At 41.4% G+C, this 20,997-nt stretch overlaps 1 protein-coding gene across 1 annotated transcript in view; it reads left to right on the forward strand.

Moving 5' to 3' along the window:
- Nucleotides 1-20,997, forward strand: part of Tenm1 (teneurin transmembrane protein 1) — an 827,344-nt gene that overhangs the window by 781,058 nt on the left and 25,289 nt on the right. The window contains exons 27-30 of the mRNA XM_006981543.4: nt 1,264-1,630; nt 3,017-3,527; nt 16,879-17,051; nt 18,131-18,366. Of these exons, the coding sequence (XP_006981605.1) occupies nt 1,264-1,630; nt 3,017-3,527; nt 16,879-17,051; nt 18,131-18,366 (1,287 nt within the window). The remainder of the gene's footprint in view (nt 1-1,263; nt 1,631-3,016; nt 3,528-16,878; nt 17,052-18,130; nt 18,367-20,997) is intronic.

Genomic DNA, 20,997 nt, shown 5'->3' on the forward strand with positions numbered 1-20,997 from the left:
AATGCCCAAGCTCCAAACACAGTCACATTGAAGGTTAAGACCACAAGATATAAATTTGAAAAGGACAAGATTTACTCTGTAATATCTAGTCACTATCTACCTCCTGATTGGTCTCACTTATTTCCACACACTGGAACTATATTAACTTTACTGAAATGTTTATTGTACCCAAGATGAGTCATGCCATCTCTGATGTTTAGGCTTTTACCCAGCCATTTGCTCTACCCAAATTGTCCTGGGACTCATACCATTCTTCTCTTACTGGTCACTTCACCCTTGGCTTACATAGCATCTTGTCTGTTAATATACTGACTCCACATTGATGTGAAATTCCCTCATACCCTTTCTATTGCTTCCTCCTCACAACATGGAGAGCAATTGCTAAGAGTTCTTTCAAGGAATCTACTACACTGAAAAGTTGCTTGAGGGCATAGGTTTATGCCATGGAAAAAATTGCTTTAATCCTTAAAGTTTAGCACAAGACATAGTCCAGAGAATGTTCTCAGCAACCATTCAGGGAAATCACAAACCAACCTGCTTCTTTGCCAAGGTGGAGGACCAAAGAAGTAAACGAGACGCAGCTAAGTGAGAAGTATGTTCCCACCTAGGACTCCAAATCAAAAGCTATAGCGCTATACCTGCATAATAGACAAGATGGATATTAGCTCTATGCTAATGGCAGGCCTGGTCCAAAAAAGCTGTTGATTGAGTAAAATCTGGTTTCCACATTTTATTGCCCCCAAAATCCTTAGTATTTTGCTTTTCTAAACATATACAAGAAAATAAAAGATGTGTGTGTGTGTGTGTGTGTGTGTGTGTGTGTGTGTGTGTTTTGATCCAGAAGTCCTACAGCAAAAGCCTTCAGAATCATCTAGCAGATCTGTAAAAAGACAGATGGTTGGGTTCCCATGCTCAGAGATTATGATACAATGAGTCTAGGATGGAGCCTCAAAATTTGCATTTCTAATCATTTTCCAAGTGATGCTATGGTTGTTGGTCCAGAGACCACACTGTGAAAACCACTTATCTAGAAGATACTTCTGGGATTATGGAAAACAATTTATATTGTGTTGAAAATAGCATAGATGATAAATATGCTTAGCAGGCTGTGTGATTATCTATCCATTCCTCATTACCAGACAGCATCAATGTTGGTGAAATCAGTAATAGTACAGAAACAATAAGCTATTTATTACTTTTGAGGTAAAATTGTCTCTAGAAAGATGTAGTAACTTAGTGATGTGTGTTCTGTTCTTTCTGTAGGTGCGATTAGAGTGGCCAACAGACCTTACAGTCAATCCCATGGACAACTCATTGTATGTCCTGGATAACAACATCGTGCTGCAAATTTCTGAGAACAGGCGTGTGCGGATCATTGCAGGGCGTCCCATTCACTGCCAGGTGCCCGGCATCGATCATTTCTTGGTCAGCAAAGTAGCAATTCACTCCACTCTGGAGTCAGCTAGGGCCATCAGCGTCTCCCACAGCGGGCTGCTCTTCATCGCTGAAACAGACGAAAGGAAAGTGAACCGCATTCAGCAAGTGACCACCAATGGGGAGATCTCCATCATAGCCGGTGCCCCCACTGACTGCGACTGCAAAATTGATCCCAACTGTGACTGTTTTTCAGGTATGACCTTTTTAGCAATTCACCAGCTCCCCCTCTCTGTTTTCAAAAGCAAAACCTGAATCAGAAAAGCCTAAAGGAAAACAAAAGGAATTCGTATAAACAATTGTGTAAGCTAGTGGAGAAAGCAATGTCTTGGGAGTTAGCTCTGACAGCTGACTGAGTGACCCAGAAAAGCCACAAAACCTTTGCACTGTTCATCTGCCTTTCTTGTTACATAGAGATGAGTATGTTTCTCCATCATGTCACCTTGCTGTTCTTGCGATAAACAGATGTAATAACTTTTCAGATTCTCAAAAAGTTATCATATAAATTTGTGCTTTAGAGAAAGGAAAATAAGTTTAAAATCATATTTACTGATTTTATTAAGGAAAAAATACTCACCCTAAGTGACTGCTTTCCAGATTAAAAGCATGCTCTATTAAACATTTGAAAGGACCCCAAGTAGACTGCTTTGAGAATGCACAGGCAAAATTAAATTCCACATTGGCAAATTCTTATGGCATCAGTCTCCTGCATTACTTGATTTTAAAAGCTCTGAAATTCCATAAACAGCAGTGCCCTTTTAGCTGAAATGGGAGAGGAAAAGAAGAGACTTTTCCACAAACACAGAATAGTTATTCTGGATATCAGACAGAATTCTAAATGTCAACCATTCTGTTCATGTCTGAGAAATGGAAATCCTTCCATGCTACATGCAAACCTATTAAGCTACTCATCCAGGACTGAATAGCCCTCACAAGGTTTGTGTTTCGTTGAGCCAGGGGAATCCAGAATCAGCAAGTTGCTCAATATGACTTTGTTCAATAGTTCCAGTTTTTTCCTGGACAATGAGATTTATAGGTGTTTTAGTAATTCATGTCTTTCATTCAAGGTAGATCTAATGTTTATACCAGTTAGCAGCTTCGATATTTGGAGTCATTGTTACACTTACAGACTTGGTATATTTTGACAGTGGAACAATGGAAATGAATAGAAGAAATGACCTCTAAACAAGTAGGACTGGCGGAGTCGAAAACAGATCCTGCAAGCAGCAGTAGGAATGAGACTTCTGGCCTGGCGGGCAAATTTTGTGTGGCTATCGTTATGTGCTGTTCTTGTATCTTGCAATACAATAGATTCTGAACAGCAGGATTTATGAATTCACAAAACTGGTGTAACTGAGATAATTATATCTTACTGTTCATCTTTAGTGCTACTGACTCAGGAATTACAATCTTTTGTGTAATGGGTTTCAAACTCGTCAGGGAGTATGCAAGAATGATGGCTCCCTGGTTTGTTTTGTTTTGTTTTGTCTTAATGATTTTTGATGTGTGTTGCTTTAAATCTAAGGTATGCACACTCAAATTCTTGTGGGGCCAATCATTAAAATTGGGTATTCTCCCATAGGTGATGGTGGCTATGCCAAAGATGCAAAGATGAAGGCCCCTTCCTCATTAGCAGTGTCACCTGATGGTACCCTCTATGTAGCAGACCTTGGCAACGTTCGAATTCGTACCATCAGCAGGAACCAAGCCCACCTGAATGATATGAACCTCTACGAGATTGCCTCACCTGCTGACCAAGAACTCTACCAGTTCACTGTCAATGGAACCCACCTACATACCATGAACTTGATAACAAGGGACTATGTCTATAACTTCACCTACAATGCTGAAGGTGATTTGGGCGCAATCACGAGCAGCAATGGCAATTCAGTGCATATTCGCCGAGATGCAGGTGGGATGCCCCTGTGGCTTGTGGTGCCCGGCGGGCAAGTCTACTGGCTGACCATAAGCAGCAATGGAGTCCTGAAAAGAGTGTCAGCCCAAGGCTACAATTTGGCCTTGATGACCTACCCAGGAAACACAGGACTTCTGGCAACAAAAAGTAATGAAAATGGATGGACAACGGTTTATGAGTAAGTTTCTAATTTCCAACTCAGCCTTTGTTAGGTTTTTAGTTGAAACAGAATTACAGTAAGAACATAATTTAGAAATGGATGGCTGTTGCATGCTATTTTCTTCTAACAATCACAGTGTAAAAAAAATAAAAAGTAGTCAAGAAGAAAATTTTACCCAACTCCTAGGGTGGGACCCATTCTGCCTAAGCAGTTTGTAGAGCATAATGCTTAAAGTATAGTGTACCACTGCAGGAAACAGAAAAGAGGTATAAGTACACACACACACACACACACACACACACACACACACACACACACAAATGTACAGCATCCCTGGGAAGACAAGGTAAAATTGCATCTAAATAACAAAACTAAAGGATGCTGCTAAAGCAATAAAGAAGTGGTGTGATTTAACAAGTATTTACTGATCTCTGTGGGGTTTAATGGATGAATAAACAAGTCTGTGCCCAGCTCAACTCAGTATTCGTTGCTGTGAGAGATAAGGGTGAAGTTAGAATGGAAGAAGTGGACCTTGAAAGGCAAATGTAAAATTCCACGGAGCACATGCTGACTAGCAGCTCTGAGGCCCTGACTGCTTCTGTGAAATGTGGAGCCAAGGGCTTCAGTGCAACCTCAGGCTTCCTTGGTGTCCTTGCACAAGTGGAACCTAGCATGCAGTGGCAGTTACAGACTAGTTAATTCTGTTATAACTTCATTTCACTGGGAACCAGCACAAAGTATGGCTGACAGCAAGCTACTAGGAAGTGCCATAGCATGGAAATAAAGACCATTGCCCTTACCTTGTTTCCAAGTCAATCCACTCAACACACCAGACTGTCAGCCCTCGGGAAGCACTTTCTCCACAAAGGAAACTGCTTAGTTTCTAACAGTATACTGAGTGAGGAAAATCCCTAGAGTCAGAACTCAGAACCTGGGATGACAGTCAAGTTGAAGGCTTTAAGCCATGAAAAAGTGGAGATACTAAGTGTGATGAGTTTCAGCTGTGACTATTCTTGCGCAGCTGTAGAAAATATGAAAAGAATCTGTCCAGGCCCACAAAAGCCTAAGGAAAGGACAAAGCAACTGTCCTTCAAATTTTGGAGTGTTTCCCAAAGAAATGCCATTTATACAAAAGACCTGCACAGCTACTCTGATTTCACTTGGAGAAATGGATTCAGTAGTCTCTAATGCAGGCCGTCCTCTGTTTTTTTGTGTTTTTTTTTGTTTGTTTGTTTTTTGAAGTTCACTTGCACCTTAATAAGAGTAACAAAAGGTACTGTTCTCTAAGGATCTACTTAGTGCTAGATATTGTACTAGGTAATTATTATACGTTATTTTATTTGACTCTCTTTGTAACAATGTGACATAGGTGATCCTACCACTCCCACTTTATATATAAGTAACTAAGCCACAAATATTGGTTCAGCGGTCCTGATTTACCCAGCCGTCCAGAACTCAAATACTAATAACCTATGTCAAGAAGCCATAGTTTCAAATAGTCTTCCTTTAGGAAAATTCATTCTTAATGAGAAACTTTCAATGTCTTTGAAAGCAAGGCTCACTCCAGTTCACAATGCTGTTAAAATTAGGAAAGGAAATCTTGAAACTTGCCTGCTGAATTCAGTCCTCCCAAAATAAATAGTTGAAAAGTTAGCTAGGTTTCAAAACAACCAGATAAACTGTTCCCTTCTCATTTGTTCGCTTCCTATTTGTTGAGTATTTGCTATGTACTACAAATGTTCCAGGCATGTCTAACCTTTGACCCTGAGGCAGAAGGATGTCAACTACTAAGTTCACACAAGAAGGATAAAATAAACTTACAAAACAAGTCACAAAAAAATGGCATAATGGGTTAAAGCATTTCATGATTTCGTATTGGCCTTCATTCATAACTATCCTGAGTTGAACATGTTGAACACAGGCTGCACATGCCCACTAGGTGTGGTGATATAACCACTAACAAAAAAGATAAAGTTTCATAGATCTTACGTTGTACTGGAGGACAATTAGTTGCATAGAATTTCAAATAGTGATGTTAAATGAAGAATATATATGTATACATATATGTGAATATGGTATGAGATGTCTTAATAATCTTGAGCTAGTAAGATGGCTCAGCAGGTAATGGTGCTTGCCTCCAAGTCTGATAACTTGAGTTTGATCCCAGGGACCCACATGTGGAAGAAGAGAACTGACTTCCACAAGTTGTAAGTTGTTCTCTGACTTCCCCCTTTGTGCTATGGCACATACAATACAGACATATAGATAGATATGTGGTGATATTGTGTTCCCAAAAATATTGTGCACCCTAATAAACTTATCTGGGGTCAGAGAACAGAACAGCCACTAGATAAACATAGAGGCCAAAAAATGGTTGCACACACACCTTTAATCTTAGCATTCTGGAGGCAGAGATCCATCTGGATCTCTGTGAGTTCAAGGCCACACTGGAAACAGCCAGGCATGGTGACACACACCTTTAATCCCAGGAAGTGATGGCAGGAAGCAGAAAGGTATATAAGGTGTGAGGACCAGGAACTAGAGCCTGGTTAAGCTTTTAGGCTTTTGAGCAGCAGTTCAGCTGAGATCCATTTGGATGAGGACACAGAGGCTTCCAGTCTGAGAAAATGAGATCAGCTGAGGAATTGGCTAGGCGAGGTTAGCTGTGGCTGGTTCTGTTTCTCTGATCTTTCAGTGATCACCTCAATACCCTGCTCCTGGGTTTGTTCTTTATTAATAAGACCTTTTAAGATTTGTGATAGATGATAGATAGATGATAGATAGATAGATAGATAGATAGATAGATAGATAGATAGATAGATAGATAGATAGATGGTAGATAGATAGATGGTAGATAGATAGATAATTTATTAATAAAAAGATGTATCAAAAAATCTGTCTACATTTTGAAAATAAGGATGATCAATACTTAATGACAAAGCAGATGTAGAATTTTTGGAAAAGATGAGTCAAAGACAACTTCAAAGTATTTGACCTAAGCAACAGAATATAGGGGTTTCTATTTTTAGAAAGAAACATTATGCAAGAAATATTGTAAGGTAAGAGACTAGAAATTCAATTTCTGACAATTAGTTAAACATTTAAATAAATGAGTCTGGAATTGAAGAGAAGCTAGGAATCCACATTTGGAATCAACCAATGTTTAAAATATATTTAAATCCATGAAACAGATGAGATCTCCAGAAAAGGGAGTATAGACTAAGGAAAGATAGCAACAATGATCCTGAAGCACTTCAGAGTTTAGCTTAAGAAAAAGTGGCAAAAGAGACTGAGCAAAGAGGGTCAGTGAATTAGGGAAGCAGCAGCACATCCTGGAAGCCAACTGTGTTAGGCCGGCCCATTTGTACTCTTAAACAAACTGCCTGAGACCAGGTTATTTCTAAAGAGTGGGAATTCACGTGTGTGTGTGTGTGTGTGTGTGTGTGTGTGTGTGTGTGTGTGTGTGTGTGTGTGTGTCAGAGGACAGCTTTGTGGAGTTGATACTCTCCTTCCACATTTTCAGGGATTCTAGGGATCAAACATCAAACTCAGGCCACCAGGCCTGTGCAGCAAGTGTTTCTACCCACTAAGATACCTTGCCAGGGGCTAGAAAGTCTTAAGATCAAGGTGCCAGCAGAATCAGTGTGTGGTATCGGGTACTCTCTGCTCTGCTTGCACGATGCTACCTCTTACTGTGTGTCTTCACATGGCAGAAGTAGGGAGGGAAAATGTAGACTATTTGCCTAGAACTCTTTCATAAAATCAGAAATATCATTATGGAGGCAGAACCCTCATGACCTAGTCATCTCCTAAAGACCCCAACTCTTGAAGTTGGAGACATGACTGAATGGTTACAATCACTGGCTGCCTTTTTAGAGAACTTGGGCTCAATTCCCAACACTTCATGGCAGCTCACAACTATCCTTTACTTCAGTTCCAAGGTATCCGATGCCCTCTTCCAGTCTCCAGGTGTATCAGGCATGCAAATAATACACAGATATACATACAGGATAAAAAAACACATATACACATAAAATTTGAAAACATTACAATAACAGTTCAAATGAAAGCCTGCTTACAATATTTCCATTTACAAAATTGGGGGAAGCATTTATGCTCCATCACTATGTAAAACAGGTAATTCAAGAAGGAAAAGGGGGCTGAGTGGCAGTTCAATGGTAGGTGACCTGCTTAACATACACATGACCCTGGGGACAAGGTCTGGCATCCCCAGAAAAAAAAATGAAAGGGCATCAGACATTAATAAGTAAGTTGGTCCTGAGAATCGACCATTCTATTTTGGATTGTAAAGGTCATTATTTTCCTGAAAGGGGGAAGATTCTGCAACACAGTGGAGGACTCAAGCCTGGATAGAACAGGTTGAAGAAAGACTAGATAGTCACACAAATGTTTATAATAACCAAGAAGTGTCCATCAAGTGATGAGTGGACATGCATAAGGCAATCTATCAACATCATGAAAAAATACTCAAAAGTAGAAATAAAGTTTTAATATGTAGCTTAAGTTTTCCTGCCTTGCCCACAGTCAGGACAAATCTTTGTCTCCCACCAGTCCCACATCCACTCAGACCCAACCAAGTAAACACAGAGACTTATATTGCTTCAAACTGTATGACCATGGCAAGCTTCTTGCTAACTGTTCTTATAGCTTAAATTAATCCATTTCTACAAATCTATACCCTGCCACATGGCTTGTGGCTTGTGGCTTACCCTTATTTTCACATGCTGCTTTTCCTGGTGGGCGGCTACAGGCAGTGACTCCTGCCTTTCTGTTCTTTTATTTCTCCTCTCTGTTAGTCCCGCCTATACTTTCTGCCTAGCCATGGCCAATCAGGTTTTATTTATTGACCAATCAGAACAACACATTTGCCATACAGACCATCCCCCAGCACAGCCAAGTGCAGACCATCTCAGACACCTGCACTCAGGCCCATGGTCCTAATCATCCTCTATGTGGACCTGCTGGGTAAAGCCATGAGGAACCCAAAAACAGGCTACCACAGGACACACAGAACATCCCACAGCATTGATAAGTGCGAAAACATGGATCAACCTCACATGCATTAAGTGAAAAATGCTAAACACAAGAGGGAAAATATCATATGGTTACACTGACAGAAAATGCCCAGAAGAGGCAAATCCATATAGATTATAGATTAATAGTTATCCAGAGCTGAATGAATTGGGGATGTGGTCAGGGATAATGAATATAGGGTTTGTTTGGGGATGGTAGAAATATCCTAGAAGTGGTGGCAATGGTTATATAACATGACCAGTGAAACATTAGAAGCTTGTACCCTTTAAAATGATAAATTTTATGGTATGTGAATTGTCTTTCAATAACAATAAAAAATAAGTAGGAGAAAGATTAGACACAGTGGATGAAAAATTACTTTGAGGACCTTTACTCTAAGAAGTAGAGAAATTAGAGCACATGGGGCAGGGTGAGAGTTGAAGTCACCAGAAGGAATTTGTTGTTGTTGTTCATTTTTGTTTGATTTGGGTTTGGGTTGGGTTTGAGGCAGGTTTTCACTACGTAGCCTTGGCTGGCCTGAAACTCACTATTGTAGCAGGCTAGCCTCGAAATTATAGAAGTTTTTAGTGAAATATATTTGCTTGCTAATGGAAAATGTGCAGTATAGAGATAAAAAAAAATATAATGCCCAGTGGAGAAGAGAGTGTTACTGAAAGATCAGTTTGTATGCCAGCTCTCTGCTGTTGGCATCTTGAAGCAGGTACAATATGATAAGCAGGATCCCCCAGACCTGTCACCAAGACTCAGTCCACGATCAGTAAAGGGGAAGCTACAAACATCAGTGGCATAACCAACATTGAGACTCTAAGGAATAGGAAACACAAGCATCCACATGGGAGGAATCTTGGAATTTTATGGCCACAAAGAAAAGATTAAAAGTCATTTTATAAATGAGGGAAAAGAGTCCCAGAGCTAGGAAGTAACTTGCCCATTCAGAACTAGAGTTAGACTTATTCTTCCTGTTCTACCACTACCACACTGTGTTCCATAAAAGGGTGGCTATCTGAGATCACAAGCATGCCAGTGCAGAATATGGAGAGCTAGAGCAGGAAATGAATAGGGAAACATCATTAGATAACGAAGAAGGCTCTTCTTTCCCCACCTCCTTAACCCCAGCAAGAAATATGCTGAAACACTCATGAACAAATTAGATGTATTGGGAGAGCATGCCTCTTCCCTTGGAAGCTATCTGTTCTCAGGCTGAAGAGCAACAGTCCCTAACAAAGAGCCCCTATCCTATCTTGCCTGGCCATGTAAGAATGCATGGTTTCTGTCCCTAATAATGAGCTTAAATCATCTACCTTCTGCATGTGGCTTGTTCCACTTACATCTTCCTGTAATTTAGTCCAGGCATGGATAGTCCCACAAAATGTCCTTGTCCACCTGAAGTTTGGGGACACATAATTGGACCTACTATCTCAATTAGGGTCAAAATAAAGCTAAGCATGGCAGAAACTGAAAGGCTCTCCTGAAACCTCAAATGTTTTTCTAAAGTGAGAAAGTGGCCTCTTTCTTTGGTTAAAGGGGACAAATGGTTTTCCAAGTTAAAAACAGAAATTCTGTTGTGAGATGAGAAGCAATGTTGGACAGGATGGAGATTTGATGTGCAAAGAGACCCGTGAGAGTCATCTGTTCAGTTTTCGATTATCTGCAGCTATTGAGAGGAAAAATGACACGATGACCCTGAGCAGTAGGAAACGCAAATGGGACTTAAAACAGCCTCTTGTGCAGAAGTAGTGTAGGGGCTTTTATTGTATGATGGGATATTGTTTAAATAGTTCATTGATTTCCATAATTCTGTTTGATTTGGACCAAGATCAAAATTATACACCCCGAGTATTAGTACTTGAAGCCTCACTGCCCATAAGCATCCTGAGTGTCAGGGGAGGGGTGGGCAAGAGGGAGAAGCTGACCACAGAGAAATGGCTAACAAGGAGGTGACTGTCAACACAAGAGTACTGGAACAATGAGAAATGCATTCTGCCCTGACAAGCTAATGGGTCCCTAATTGTAATGACCCTGCCACAGTGGAGATCCAAGGGAAAGGCCTTGCACCTCACATAACAAGCAAATCCTCTTCATCCTCAGAACTGAAACAGAAACCATGATGCTTTTGCTTATTTTTTCTGGCATTTTCCTAGCAAAAATCTTCTGCTACATTAAATGGAAAAGGCCTCAGGCTGAGGCCAGAGCATCAGTTGTGTCTGCTGTCAGATTAGGCCAAGTTAATGGCTCCTCAGTCCCTTTGCCCTTTATAGGAAATCCTTGCACTTGTGAGGACCTCTGTATTTCCATGTGCTATTGATCTTTCGGTCCTCTGCATTCTCTGTTTCTAGACTCTTGTTAGTATATTTTTTCCACACACACACACACACAAAAAAAAAAGTCACTTACTGACAAGTGAGAAAAGCTTTCATATTTCTTGATGCCTTCTAGACTATTTCTTTAAATGCTGAGTTTTTGTCAAGGGTGAGCCCCTTCCTCCAAGATCAGATTAGAAGGGGCCCAGGTACATAAGCCATGTGTCCATGCAGAAAGTTTTACATGATAGTTACTCCTTCAAATACTTGAAATGGGGCTGGAGAGGTGGCTCATTCATTAACAGCTAAGGCTCATAACCAAACACAAGAAAGATTCTGGTGTCTTTCAGAGCCATGGGATAGAAAAAACTAAGGTGCTATAGGGCAGCTCTTGCCTCTAGGTAGATAAATGACTACAATCTAATAAAAACAATAGGAGCTGAGGATGTAGTTCAATTGGTAGAATGCTTGTATAAGGTGTATAAGGCCAGGAGTTCTGCCTACAGCCTGATCAAACCATCATCTCATTTACCTAAAAGGTTCTAATTCAGCCTTGGGTACATGAGACTCTCTCAAAAACAAAAATAAAACCATACATAAACAAGAATGTAATAATATGATTGTTCCTTCAGGTATCAAAAGACAAACTCAACATCTTTGTTCAAATACCTCTCTTTGTACCGAGCTTTGCTATGGCTCAATAATGAGGCAAACAGAATTTTGGTGATGCTGTAGAGAAGCCACACAAAGATTGGGAGCACATAGAGGCAGAAAAGGTTTTCAGAGGCTGACAAGCAGTGTAGCTGCATTTTCCCAGGACATCTCTGTGAACTGGGTTAGTCTTCCTAGTCTGGTTTGCTTTCTGTGGCTGAGCTAAAACACTGAATAAAAGAAACTTGAGAAGGGAAGGGTTGATTTTACCTTGAAGTTACAGTCCATCAATGAGAGAAGTCAGGAGAGGAACTCGAAGCAGGGACCCAGAGGCCGGAACTGACGTCGATACCATGGTGCTTACTGGCCTATCCCCCATTCCTTCCTAAGCCTGCTTTCTTATAGTACCTAGGGCCGCCTACCCAGGGATAGTACACAATGAGCTGAAATCTCCCACATCAATCATCAGTCAAGAAAATGTACCACAGGCTTGACTACAGGCCAATCTAATGGAATAATTTACTCAATTAAGGTTACTCTTCCCAGATGACTCTAGCTTGTGTCAAGAGCTGACAAAACTAAGCAGCATACCTCCCAACACTACTAGAGCCATCTCCTCCTGGCTCCTCTCTAACTGTTGTTATAGCAGCCCTCCTTTCCACTGTCACTGGCAACATCTAATCACCACTCTTGGCCAGACTCTGAGAATGCAGAGATGGCTGAGAGGCCAAAAGATGTGAACTTAGAGTTGAGTGAGGGAGTCAAGTCCCTAGGACATGTGATCATAATGCATTTGATGAAAACAAGCACTCAGCATCTTCCCTTACAGGAACTAAGACTAGAGCCTCATTGTAGTTCCTACTGCTCCCAGTCTCGCCATCCACAACTCAGTGTCATCATAGCATTGATCAGGTCCCACCCCCAAAACAATTCTATCCCATGCCTCGACATTACCTAGTAACTTCATGTTTACCTCCAGAGCCTGGTATACCTCCCTGCACCCTGCTCAGGCCTGAGCTTGATTCTCCAGCCTTCTCTCCCACTTCCTTCCTAAAGAAACCTTGTGCTCAAACAGCATTTTCCCAATGTACATGCCACATAGGTCTGTGCTGGTCTCCATGCTCCTGCTTTATTTAAAATGTCTTCTTTCCCTTCCCAGTCTCTGTACACCTTCCAGGATTGAAACACTACCACACCATGATCTTCCTCCCTCTCTTATGCTCAGCTCAGCAAGAATTGACCTCTGTCTTTACTGGGCTTCTACAGTTCTTCTTTTAAGTATGTGCTGGCAGTGTCCTGGGACTAGAAAGATTTCTGTGCATGTTTCATCTGCTATACTAGAGACTGTGGGTTTTGCTCAGCACCATTTCCCCAGGACCTAGCGCATGACTCTATTAGCTGAATGAAAGACAAATGGGAGCTGAAGTGCATTGTGGACTTGAACAGGCATCATGAAAAGGAAAGTACTATTGCTGGTGGGAAAGATGGGGTCCACTATTTCCTAAAGAACGCTTATTAGATTGGTCAGTTTTGACCTGAGGTAGTAAAAAAAGGTCTGACTCCTCTGTCCATCCTTTTAAAAATATAAATAATGAATCACACATTTATTAATCTGAATATTTTCTTGTAAGCAAAGGTAGGGAAACTTCTAGTTTCTATTCAGTGCAGTTTAGATCTAGTTTAAATGCTCCTCTGGGGAAAGATTATACTATCTTTTATGAGAAAAGATTAGGCCAAATATATTTTTAATAATGTATAAATATAACTTCCCCCAACTAAAGTATATCCCCCTCAAGGATAATGAATTCTAAGAAGATGAAGAGATGGCTCAGCGGTTAAGAGCACTGGCTGATCTTTGAGAGGATCCAGGTTCAATTTCCAGCACATATAGGCTCAAAACTGCCTGTTACTCCAGTTCCAGAGAATCTGATACCATCTTCTGGCCTCCACAGGCACTAAGCATTCAATCGGTAGACAGACATATATGCTGGGGAAACACCCATACACAAAATTTAAATTTAAAAAATGATTACTTTCCTTTACATGCTACACCAGAGCACACACAGGTGCTCATGAACACACATGCACACAAATGCTCATCCCTACAGTCTGTCACAGTGCTGAACTAAACTAAGTGTTCAATGCTAGTGTGTGATATGCCTTCACTGTAGGAACACTGCAAAATCAGTCTAGGAGTAAATCATTGGATGCCAAATCTCCTCTCACCAAACCCACTTCTAATGACCAGGAAGGCAATACTCATTGCCTAATGGCACAATTCCCTTGGCAGAAGTCTTGTGCCTTGTTAAATGAGCTCTCTATATTGCCCAGAGAAGGGAGGGAATTGTTCCCATGTTGTGGCCTGAGGGGACCAGTTGAAGCATATTGGCTTGTACTCTCTGCACCAAAGGATGAAAGCTCCAAAGAGGGGGAAAAAACACAACATGAAAGATTTTGATTAAACTTGTTTCTTTGACACTCAGCCTGGACAGATGCATTCCCCGGTGATGGGAGTTTTTTGGGGGGAGGGCCGGGTGCTCAAGCAAGCCCTGGGAAATCAAAGGCTCTCTTTCTTTCTTGTCCACTTTGAGCAATCTTTCCAAACTTGAGGGAATTACCCACTGATGCTTACATCTGCCTGTAGCTCTTCCTTTGGTAATGACCCTACAGAAGAGAGGTAGGTCTCTTATGTTTTGATCCAGAGCCATATAAATGATTGAGCATATGAGAGGCACCACACTACAAACACTACCAAATGTAACTGCTTTGACTGGGATGAGCAGAATGCGGCTGTGTAAATGGGTTGGGGGCTGGGCTCCTTTGTTTGGAGCTACATACAAATGTACACTTTGAAATAAGAATTCCTATCTAGCCACAGAAAGGAAATGAGACAAGATGACTTTCTGGCTACTCAGAGACTAGACAAGCCTGTGGGAAATGTTACTTTATTCCCTAAAACATTGCCTCCCTCATGAGAAAAGGACCAAGCAGCAGCCTCCCACCTGAATCTGTCTGGGTAATTCTAGTCTTATCCAGAACTAGCTCCCTTCTCCCAATGTACTTCTGTAGCTTTGGGAAGCAATAGCAGGAACAGAATATGGAGGACTATGCTTGTGATATGGAGAATAAACATTAAAATGCATCTCAGGCAAAAAGTACCTGAGTTCATTTTAAAGGTATTAAGTAGATTGGTTACTGTGGTTTACCAGAACTTTGGACTCTTACTTCTATATGCATAGATGACTCTCAGTTGTGTCTGAACTTGTCTTTCTCTCACAAATGGGCACAATCACTGAACTCTTTCGTATGGAATGTTGCCCTATAACAAGGAGACGACTGGCGTAGAGTTCAGATGTAGAGCTTTTGCTCCAGGTTCAGTTCCAAGCAGAGTAAAGAAAATACAACAAAGGTCTGTGTGACTGGGGGGAAAAAGTAGCTGCCCACAAAGTGAAAAGTCAGTTGACAGCCTGTACCTACAGCCGATTTCCTGCAGGAATGAAGAACAGTGGCATTGACCAAGATTGGAGGCAAGCCCCTAGAATCCAGGAAAGGGAAAACAATGAGGCAGTTGCCTATGCTGAATGGGGACCAGAAAGGAACTTCTGCATAACCCAAACTGCTGGACTGGCACACTCTCTACTGAGGAAAGTTTGCAACAGCTGTCCTCTGTCTGCAAATTGGAAACTTCTCCTATGGGGAGCAGCAGGTTGATTCCTTTTGATGATAGAAGCTGGACATTGTTTTATTCCTCTGGAAGGACCAGCTGGCAGACAAAGGCTGGGACTATAACTATATCTGTTTCTACCCCTACCCCATTACCTATCCCTACCCCAACCCTACCTCTACCCCTAACATAGCCTTTCTATGCTGCTTTCTGACTGGAGGCCTGCTGCTTACAGGTGCAGAGCCCCAGAGCAGGCTGTGAGTAAACAGGCTGGGCAAAGGAAAGATTTTACCATTAACCCCAGGCACAAATAGCAGCTCTGTTTGGGCTTGACAATGAGTCCTTTGCTCCATAGTAACAGCACACCACGCATTTTTGAGTGAAGCCCATTTGAAAAAGGGGGGATCCAATTAAGCAACATAACAGAGTGGCTGTGATATCACATGACCCATTTGATTGATTCCCTGCACACACGCAACTGTTTTCACTGATAATCTATGTGTGCCCATAGCCACAACATGTGCATGGGAAACTGAACTTGAAACAGCATCATGTATACCCTCAAGTGCAGCTCCATCCGCTAAAACATGGCCTAGCCAAAAGTTGGTCTAGATTTTCAAATTTCAGCAACTGCCTAGATTCCTTACAACCTGGCAGATTCACCCTGAACTACTCCTCTCATTACACAGAATTGCTAGAGAAAAGTGAGGGAGAGCCAGACTCGCCACTGTGTCTTTGCTATATCCTATGCACTTGGGCTAAAAAGAATATAACTGTTTAACATTTTAAAGGCAAATAAAAGTGCTTAAATATTTTGCAATTTGCAACTTGAAAAGAAAACAGTAATGGGTTTCCAAGTGCGTGTCTTTACTTTTAATGAACTGTTTATTTTTCATGGTTCCATTGGCAATAAAAGACTAGCTCCACATCAAAAGCCTTCAGGGAGGCAGTTTCCATTTGGAGGACAGTGAGATTGCCAATAATTTTGATTTTTTTTTTAAAAAAGTAAACTCAGTAGACTATATTTCCAGATATGGGTTATTGCCTATTATCCCAGGTAATTATTATTTTTTGTATGTGTCTTCCTCATATAGGCAAATTACAAAACATTTATGCACTATACTCCAGGAAGATAAAAAGAATTTAAGTGATACCAAGATCAGGGGCCTCCAGAATGTTTTAATGAACATGTCTCCATTATCCTCTATGCTTGTTCATTTTGTTGGAAGAATGATTCATTCATTTCAAAATTGGCAACTTAAACAGCAGCAAATTCTAATTTTCCCATCACAATGCAGAGTCAGTTTATTGGGCGGCTTGGGCTTTGAGGGCTCGTTTGTGGCTTCTTTACCTTTGACAACAGCACCCTCTGCTGGTTTTTATAATTCATCACCAGTAATGGGATCGACCTGCAACATTGCACCCAGCAGGACATGATTCATAAATCAGTTTTCCATCCTGGTGATACATTACCAGATATATTTTTTCTGTAAAATAGCACAGCTCAAGGAAGTCATCAGGAATTCAGACTCTTCAAAAACTACCTTCTTTGGATTAATCATCTCTTTGACCTTTTTCTTCTTAGTGAACACGGTTAATGATATTTGTTATCACTAAAAGTTAAACTGTGTTAGCTTCCAATTGATTTTTAGTGATCACTGCCAAGAGGCTTCGAGTTGATATTTGTTACATTCCTCAGGTATGACCCCGAGGGACATCTGACCAACGCAACGTTTCCTACTGGAGAGGTCAGCAGCTTCCACAGTGACCTGGAGAAGCTGACAAAAGTGGAGCTAGACACTTCCAACCGTGAAAATGTCCTCATGTCAACCAACCTGACAGCAACTAGTACTATATACATTTTAAAACAAGGTAAGTGGTCTTCACAACTCGCCTGCTTTAATGTCTCCAATCAAACCTGGCCTCTCTATTAAGGAAGTGAATTTTCCCCCTGATTGAAAACGTGGGTTCTTCCTCCTATTTTCCAGCTGAAACACAGACAAATTTGGACTTTTCACAAGTTCACGTATCCACTTTGGGCCACAATCTCTGTGGGAGTAATGAGGTTACATCCTGCCAAGTCTGATCTCCCATCAAGTCATTTCCCAACAGCTAGCCATTTGTAAAGTTCTTTTAGGGTTTCCTGGATTGGAGGGCAATAATAGAGTCGGCGCCCCATCTGAGCTTAGCATTCTAGATCAGATCTGACATGGATGAGTAAAAGGGCAAGTTAGGCAATGCACCCAAGGAAGAATACAAGAGGTATGAGAGAATTAAAAACCCATTCTACACAGAGAGGAGCGTAGAAAGGATTGAAGAAAAAATATTATTTCGAAGGAATGTGTTAAAGGCTATGGGGAAGTGGACAGAGAAATAGTTTTCACTGCCTAGCCATTAGGACTCACTCTGTTGCTAGGCTGTGGGGCAATTCACCCCAAAAGGAACAATACCAACTTTTATCTTGTGGGCTACAGTGGCTGTGATGCCATCCCCAGATGGCAAGATGCTGAGTTGAATTTCATTCTCTTCTCATTCTAGCTCCCAGCATACCAAACTAAGATAGCAAATACAGCAAGTCAGAGGGAGTCTGTGAGACAATGCTTTTTAAAGGAAACAGATAACAAAAAGGAGACCAACCTACAACAGTCTTTTATCCTGTTCACAAGATATACCCGAGCCTTGAAAATAACAAGACCCAAATGGGTAGAGAATGTAGCTATCTATTAGAGTGGTAGTCTAGCCCAGAGTGCAGTTAGAGCCCAGTGCCCCATGATCTCAGCCCTTCCCAAATGTATCTCCTGAAGCTAAACTTCTTTTTCTTCTTCTCCTTCTTTTTCTTTTCCTCCTCCTCCTCATCCTCTTCTTCCTCCTTCTCTTCCTCCTCTTCCTTCTCTTCCTCCTCCCCTACCATCCCCCTCTCCCCTCTCTCTCCTTTGTTCATGTGTCCACAGAAAATACTCAGAGTACCTATCGGGTGAGTCCTGATGGTTCTCTCCGTGTCACCTTTGCCAGTGGGATGGAGGTCAGCCTCAGCTCAGAACCCCACATCCTGGCAGGGGCTGTGAATCCCACTCTGGGCAAATGCAACATTTCATTGCCTGGAGAGCACAACGCAAACCTCATTGAGTGGAGACAGAGGAAGGAGCAAAACAAAGGCAACGTTTCGGCTTTTGAGAGAAGACTGAGGGTGAGTCCTTCCCTTTTAACCAAGGACAAATATGCATGGGTTCCCTCAGAAGCTGAAGAGCCTCCCGAAATTCAAGTCTCACTTCTCAAAAGCTTTTCTGGGTGACCGGCTAGCTTATATGATATACTAATTCAAGAGAGAGTGCTAATAGCTGATAATGCTTCAGTATCCTTAAATGTGCATTCTAATAGCAGCTTTCTTTGTCATTAGCCAGCTAAAGTGCTCTAATAGTAGCAATTTCAGGCACCAAACAAGTCTGGCTGGAGAAATATGGTTAGTCAAGAAGCCCTTCAGTACCCATCCCAGTCTGCCCTGGAGATGCTTATTAGATTTCCCAAGTTGAGCCAGGTGTCCACTTTTGGGTAGAGAAAGAGAAGGATGTAAGACATAAGGCACCATTTAGACATAGGCAGATGGGAGGGCAAAGTCAGTGAATGATGCCATTGCCATAAATAGAGCCATAGGAACAAAGAACTGGAAGTAAGACTGAGCTGGAGGACTCAGACAATCCTGTCTGAGGGAACTGAGAGCTTTTTGAGTTTCCAAGTCTTTACCAAACATGGTTCCCTACAGTTAAGCCAAGATCTCTGTCAAAAGCACTGCCCTGAAGCGTAGGAAGCCTGCGAACACCATAGCACCCTCTCTACCTGTCCTTTCTTGAACATTAACCAGTGTTAGGATGACATGACCACATTTCCAAATAGAGTAGCCTTCAGTGTCAGCATCAGAGTAACTGCTAATCTGCAGGAAGTATTCATTATTGATACCAGGCTTCAGAGCACCGGTATCACACCCAGGATGCAGAGAATGCTTGCATTCTCTCTTCACTTACTGTAAAAGAACGATGGTAAATTGAATGCTGTAGAATACAACTACCAACCATCGGGCCAAAGAATGAAGCAGGCGGAGCAACCAGTCATAGGGCTTGATGCAGAAAAGAAAATCTACAAGTGTGCTTGCTTTTTAATCAGTTCTACTGATGGTGCATAAAAACAGTCTTTAGTAGGGTTTTTTTTGTCTTTTTAATAATAGCTACTGAAGTTGTTTAGATGAACAAATCAATCTGTATGTTTCAGTTCTATTGATCAGTCTGTAATAGAACATTTGCCAGATAGGCCACTGAATTGAGAAGTGAATCGAGTCTAAATACTCAAAGCTCTAGATGTGCATAAAAGTCAGCATTTATGCATGAGTTCCTCAAGAAATGGGGCTACTGCAGAGACATTTGGATGGGAAAGTCAGATGACCTGCCCTTGATACCAGTTTGATACCTTGTTTTAAAATGGTGTTTCGTTTCAAGTGGCAGTGATGATGGTGGCAGTGGTCTGGTTTGGTTTTTGCTTTTGCTTTTGTTTTCAGACAGGGTCCTTTTCTATATCCCAGGTGGGGCTCAAACTCATGATTACCCTGCCTCAACCTGAGTACTGGGATTAAAGGCATAGGCTACCCACCAGCTTATTTTTTATGCTGTGAAATGAAAATGAAAAGATAGGAATTATCTACAAATGGCTTTAATGGTTGATTACAGGAAAATTGAACTTGAAGTTCCTCCCCCAGCTTATGGTCCCAATAAAATATTATGAACCAAATCTGAAAGAGTGGAATTTCAGGATTGTTTTATTCTTTTAGTATTAGCCAGTCTCTCTTATGTGACTGTGGGATGTTTTTGTTCTCCCCGCCACATTCAGATAACAGAAAGAACATACCAACTGTAATTTATATCTTATGTCCCAAAATTTTCTTACTTTTGAAAAGCTGATAGCCATAAAACACTTAGGGTTCAGTAAATGCTAATTATAAGTTGACCTAAATTCCATCCTATGGTAGAGTTAAATAGATTTGAAGACTGGATTGTGAGTGCAACAAATTCCAGGCCTTTTTCTCTATGTAACTTCTAATGTACTCCCTGAGGTCTTGGAAATGAAGGATTGGGCCCCTTATTGGCTAGGTGATATGACTGTACAGGTCCCTAGAAATCTAATAACAGTCTTTTACCTAGATCTAATGCCTCGGAGTTAACAAAATGCTTTCACAGCCAGAATTTTATTTGATCACCACAGCCATCAATCGTAGTTATTCCCAATTTACAGATAAAGACACCAAGGCCCAGAGAGGTCAAGTGATTTGCCCAAAGTCAAACAGCTATTAAGGTTCCGAGCCAGAGCTAAAATGCGGGTCTTCTCCTAGTATGGCACTATTTCCACTGCATCGTGCCGTGCTGCCATGTTCCTTAAAATAATTAATCTATAAATCATCGCCCCACTCAGTCCAGCCACCTTGGCAGAGCCTGACTCCTCATTTCAATGCTGACAAAAAGAGACAAATAATCGACTCTAATGTACTGGCAAGTGTGGGTGGTTCAGGACAACTGGCTGGCCTCCAGGCAAAGAGCATGAAGGAGACAAAAGCAGGAGAAAGGCTGGTTAACCGGTTAACCCTTACCTGCCCTCCCATTCACAGAATTTGGTACAATGCTGCCTTGGTTTCCCCAGGTCAGACATGGAATGGAATGCCTGGTGGGATGAATGCGTTCCCAAAAGACAGGTGTAGATGCAAGCTGGAAAAGCGAGTATTCTTTGCCCACTGGTATTCTTAGTTCAGTGATGATAACCCTTCACTTCTAATAGGTTT

The sequence above is a fragment of the Peromyscus maniculatus genome, chromosome X, assembly GCF_049852395.1.
Source record: "Peromyscus maniculatus bairdii isolate BWxNUB_F1_BW_parent chromosome X, HU_Pman_BW_mat_3.1, whole genome shotgun sequence".
Taxonomy (NCBI): Eukaryota; Metazoa; Chordata; class Mammalia; order Rodentia; family Cricetidae; genus Peromyscus; species Peromyscus maniculatus.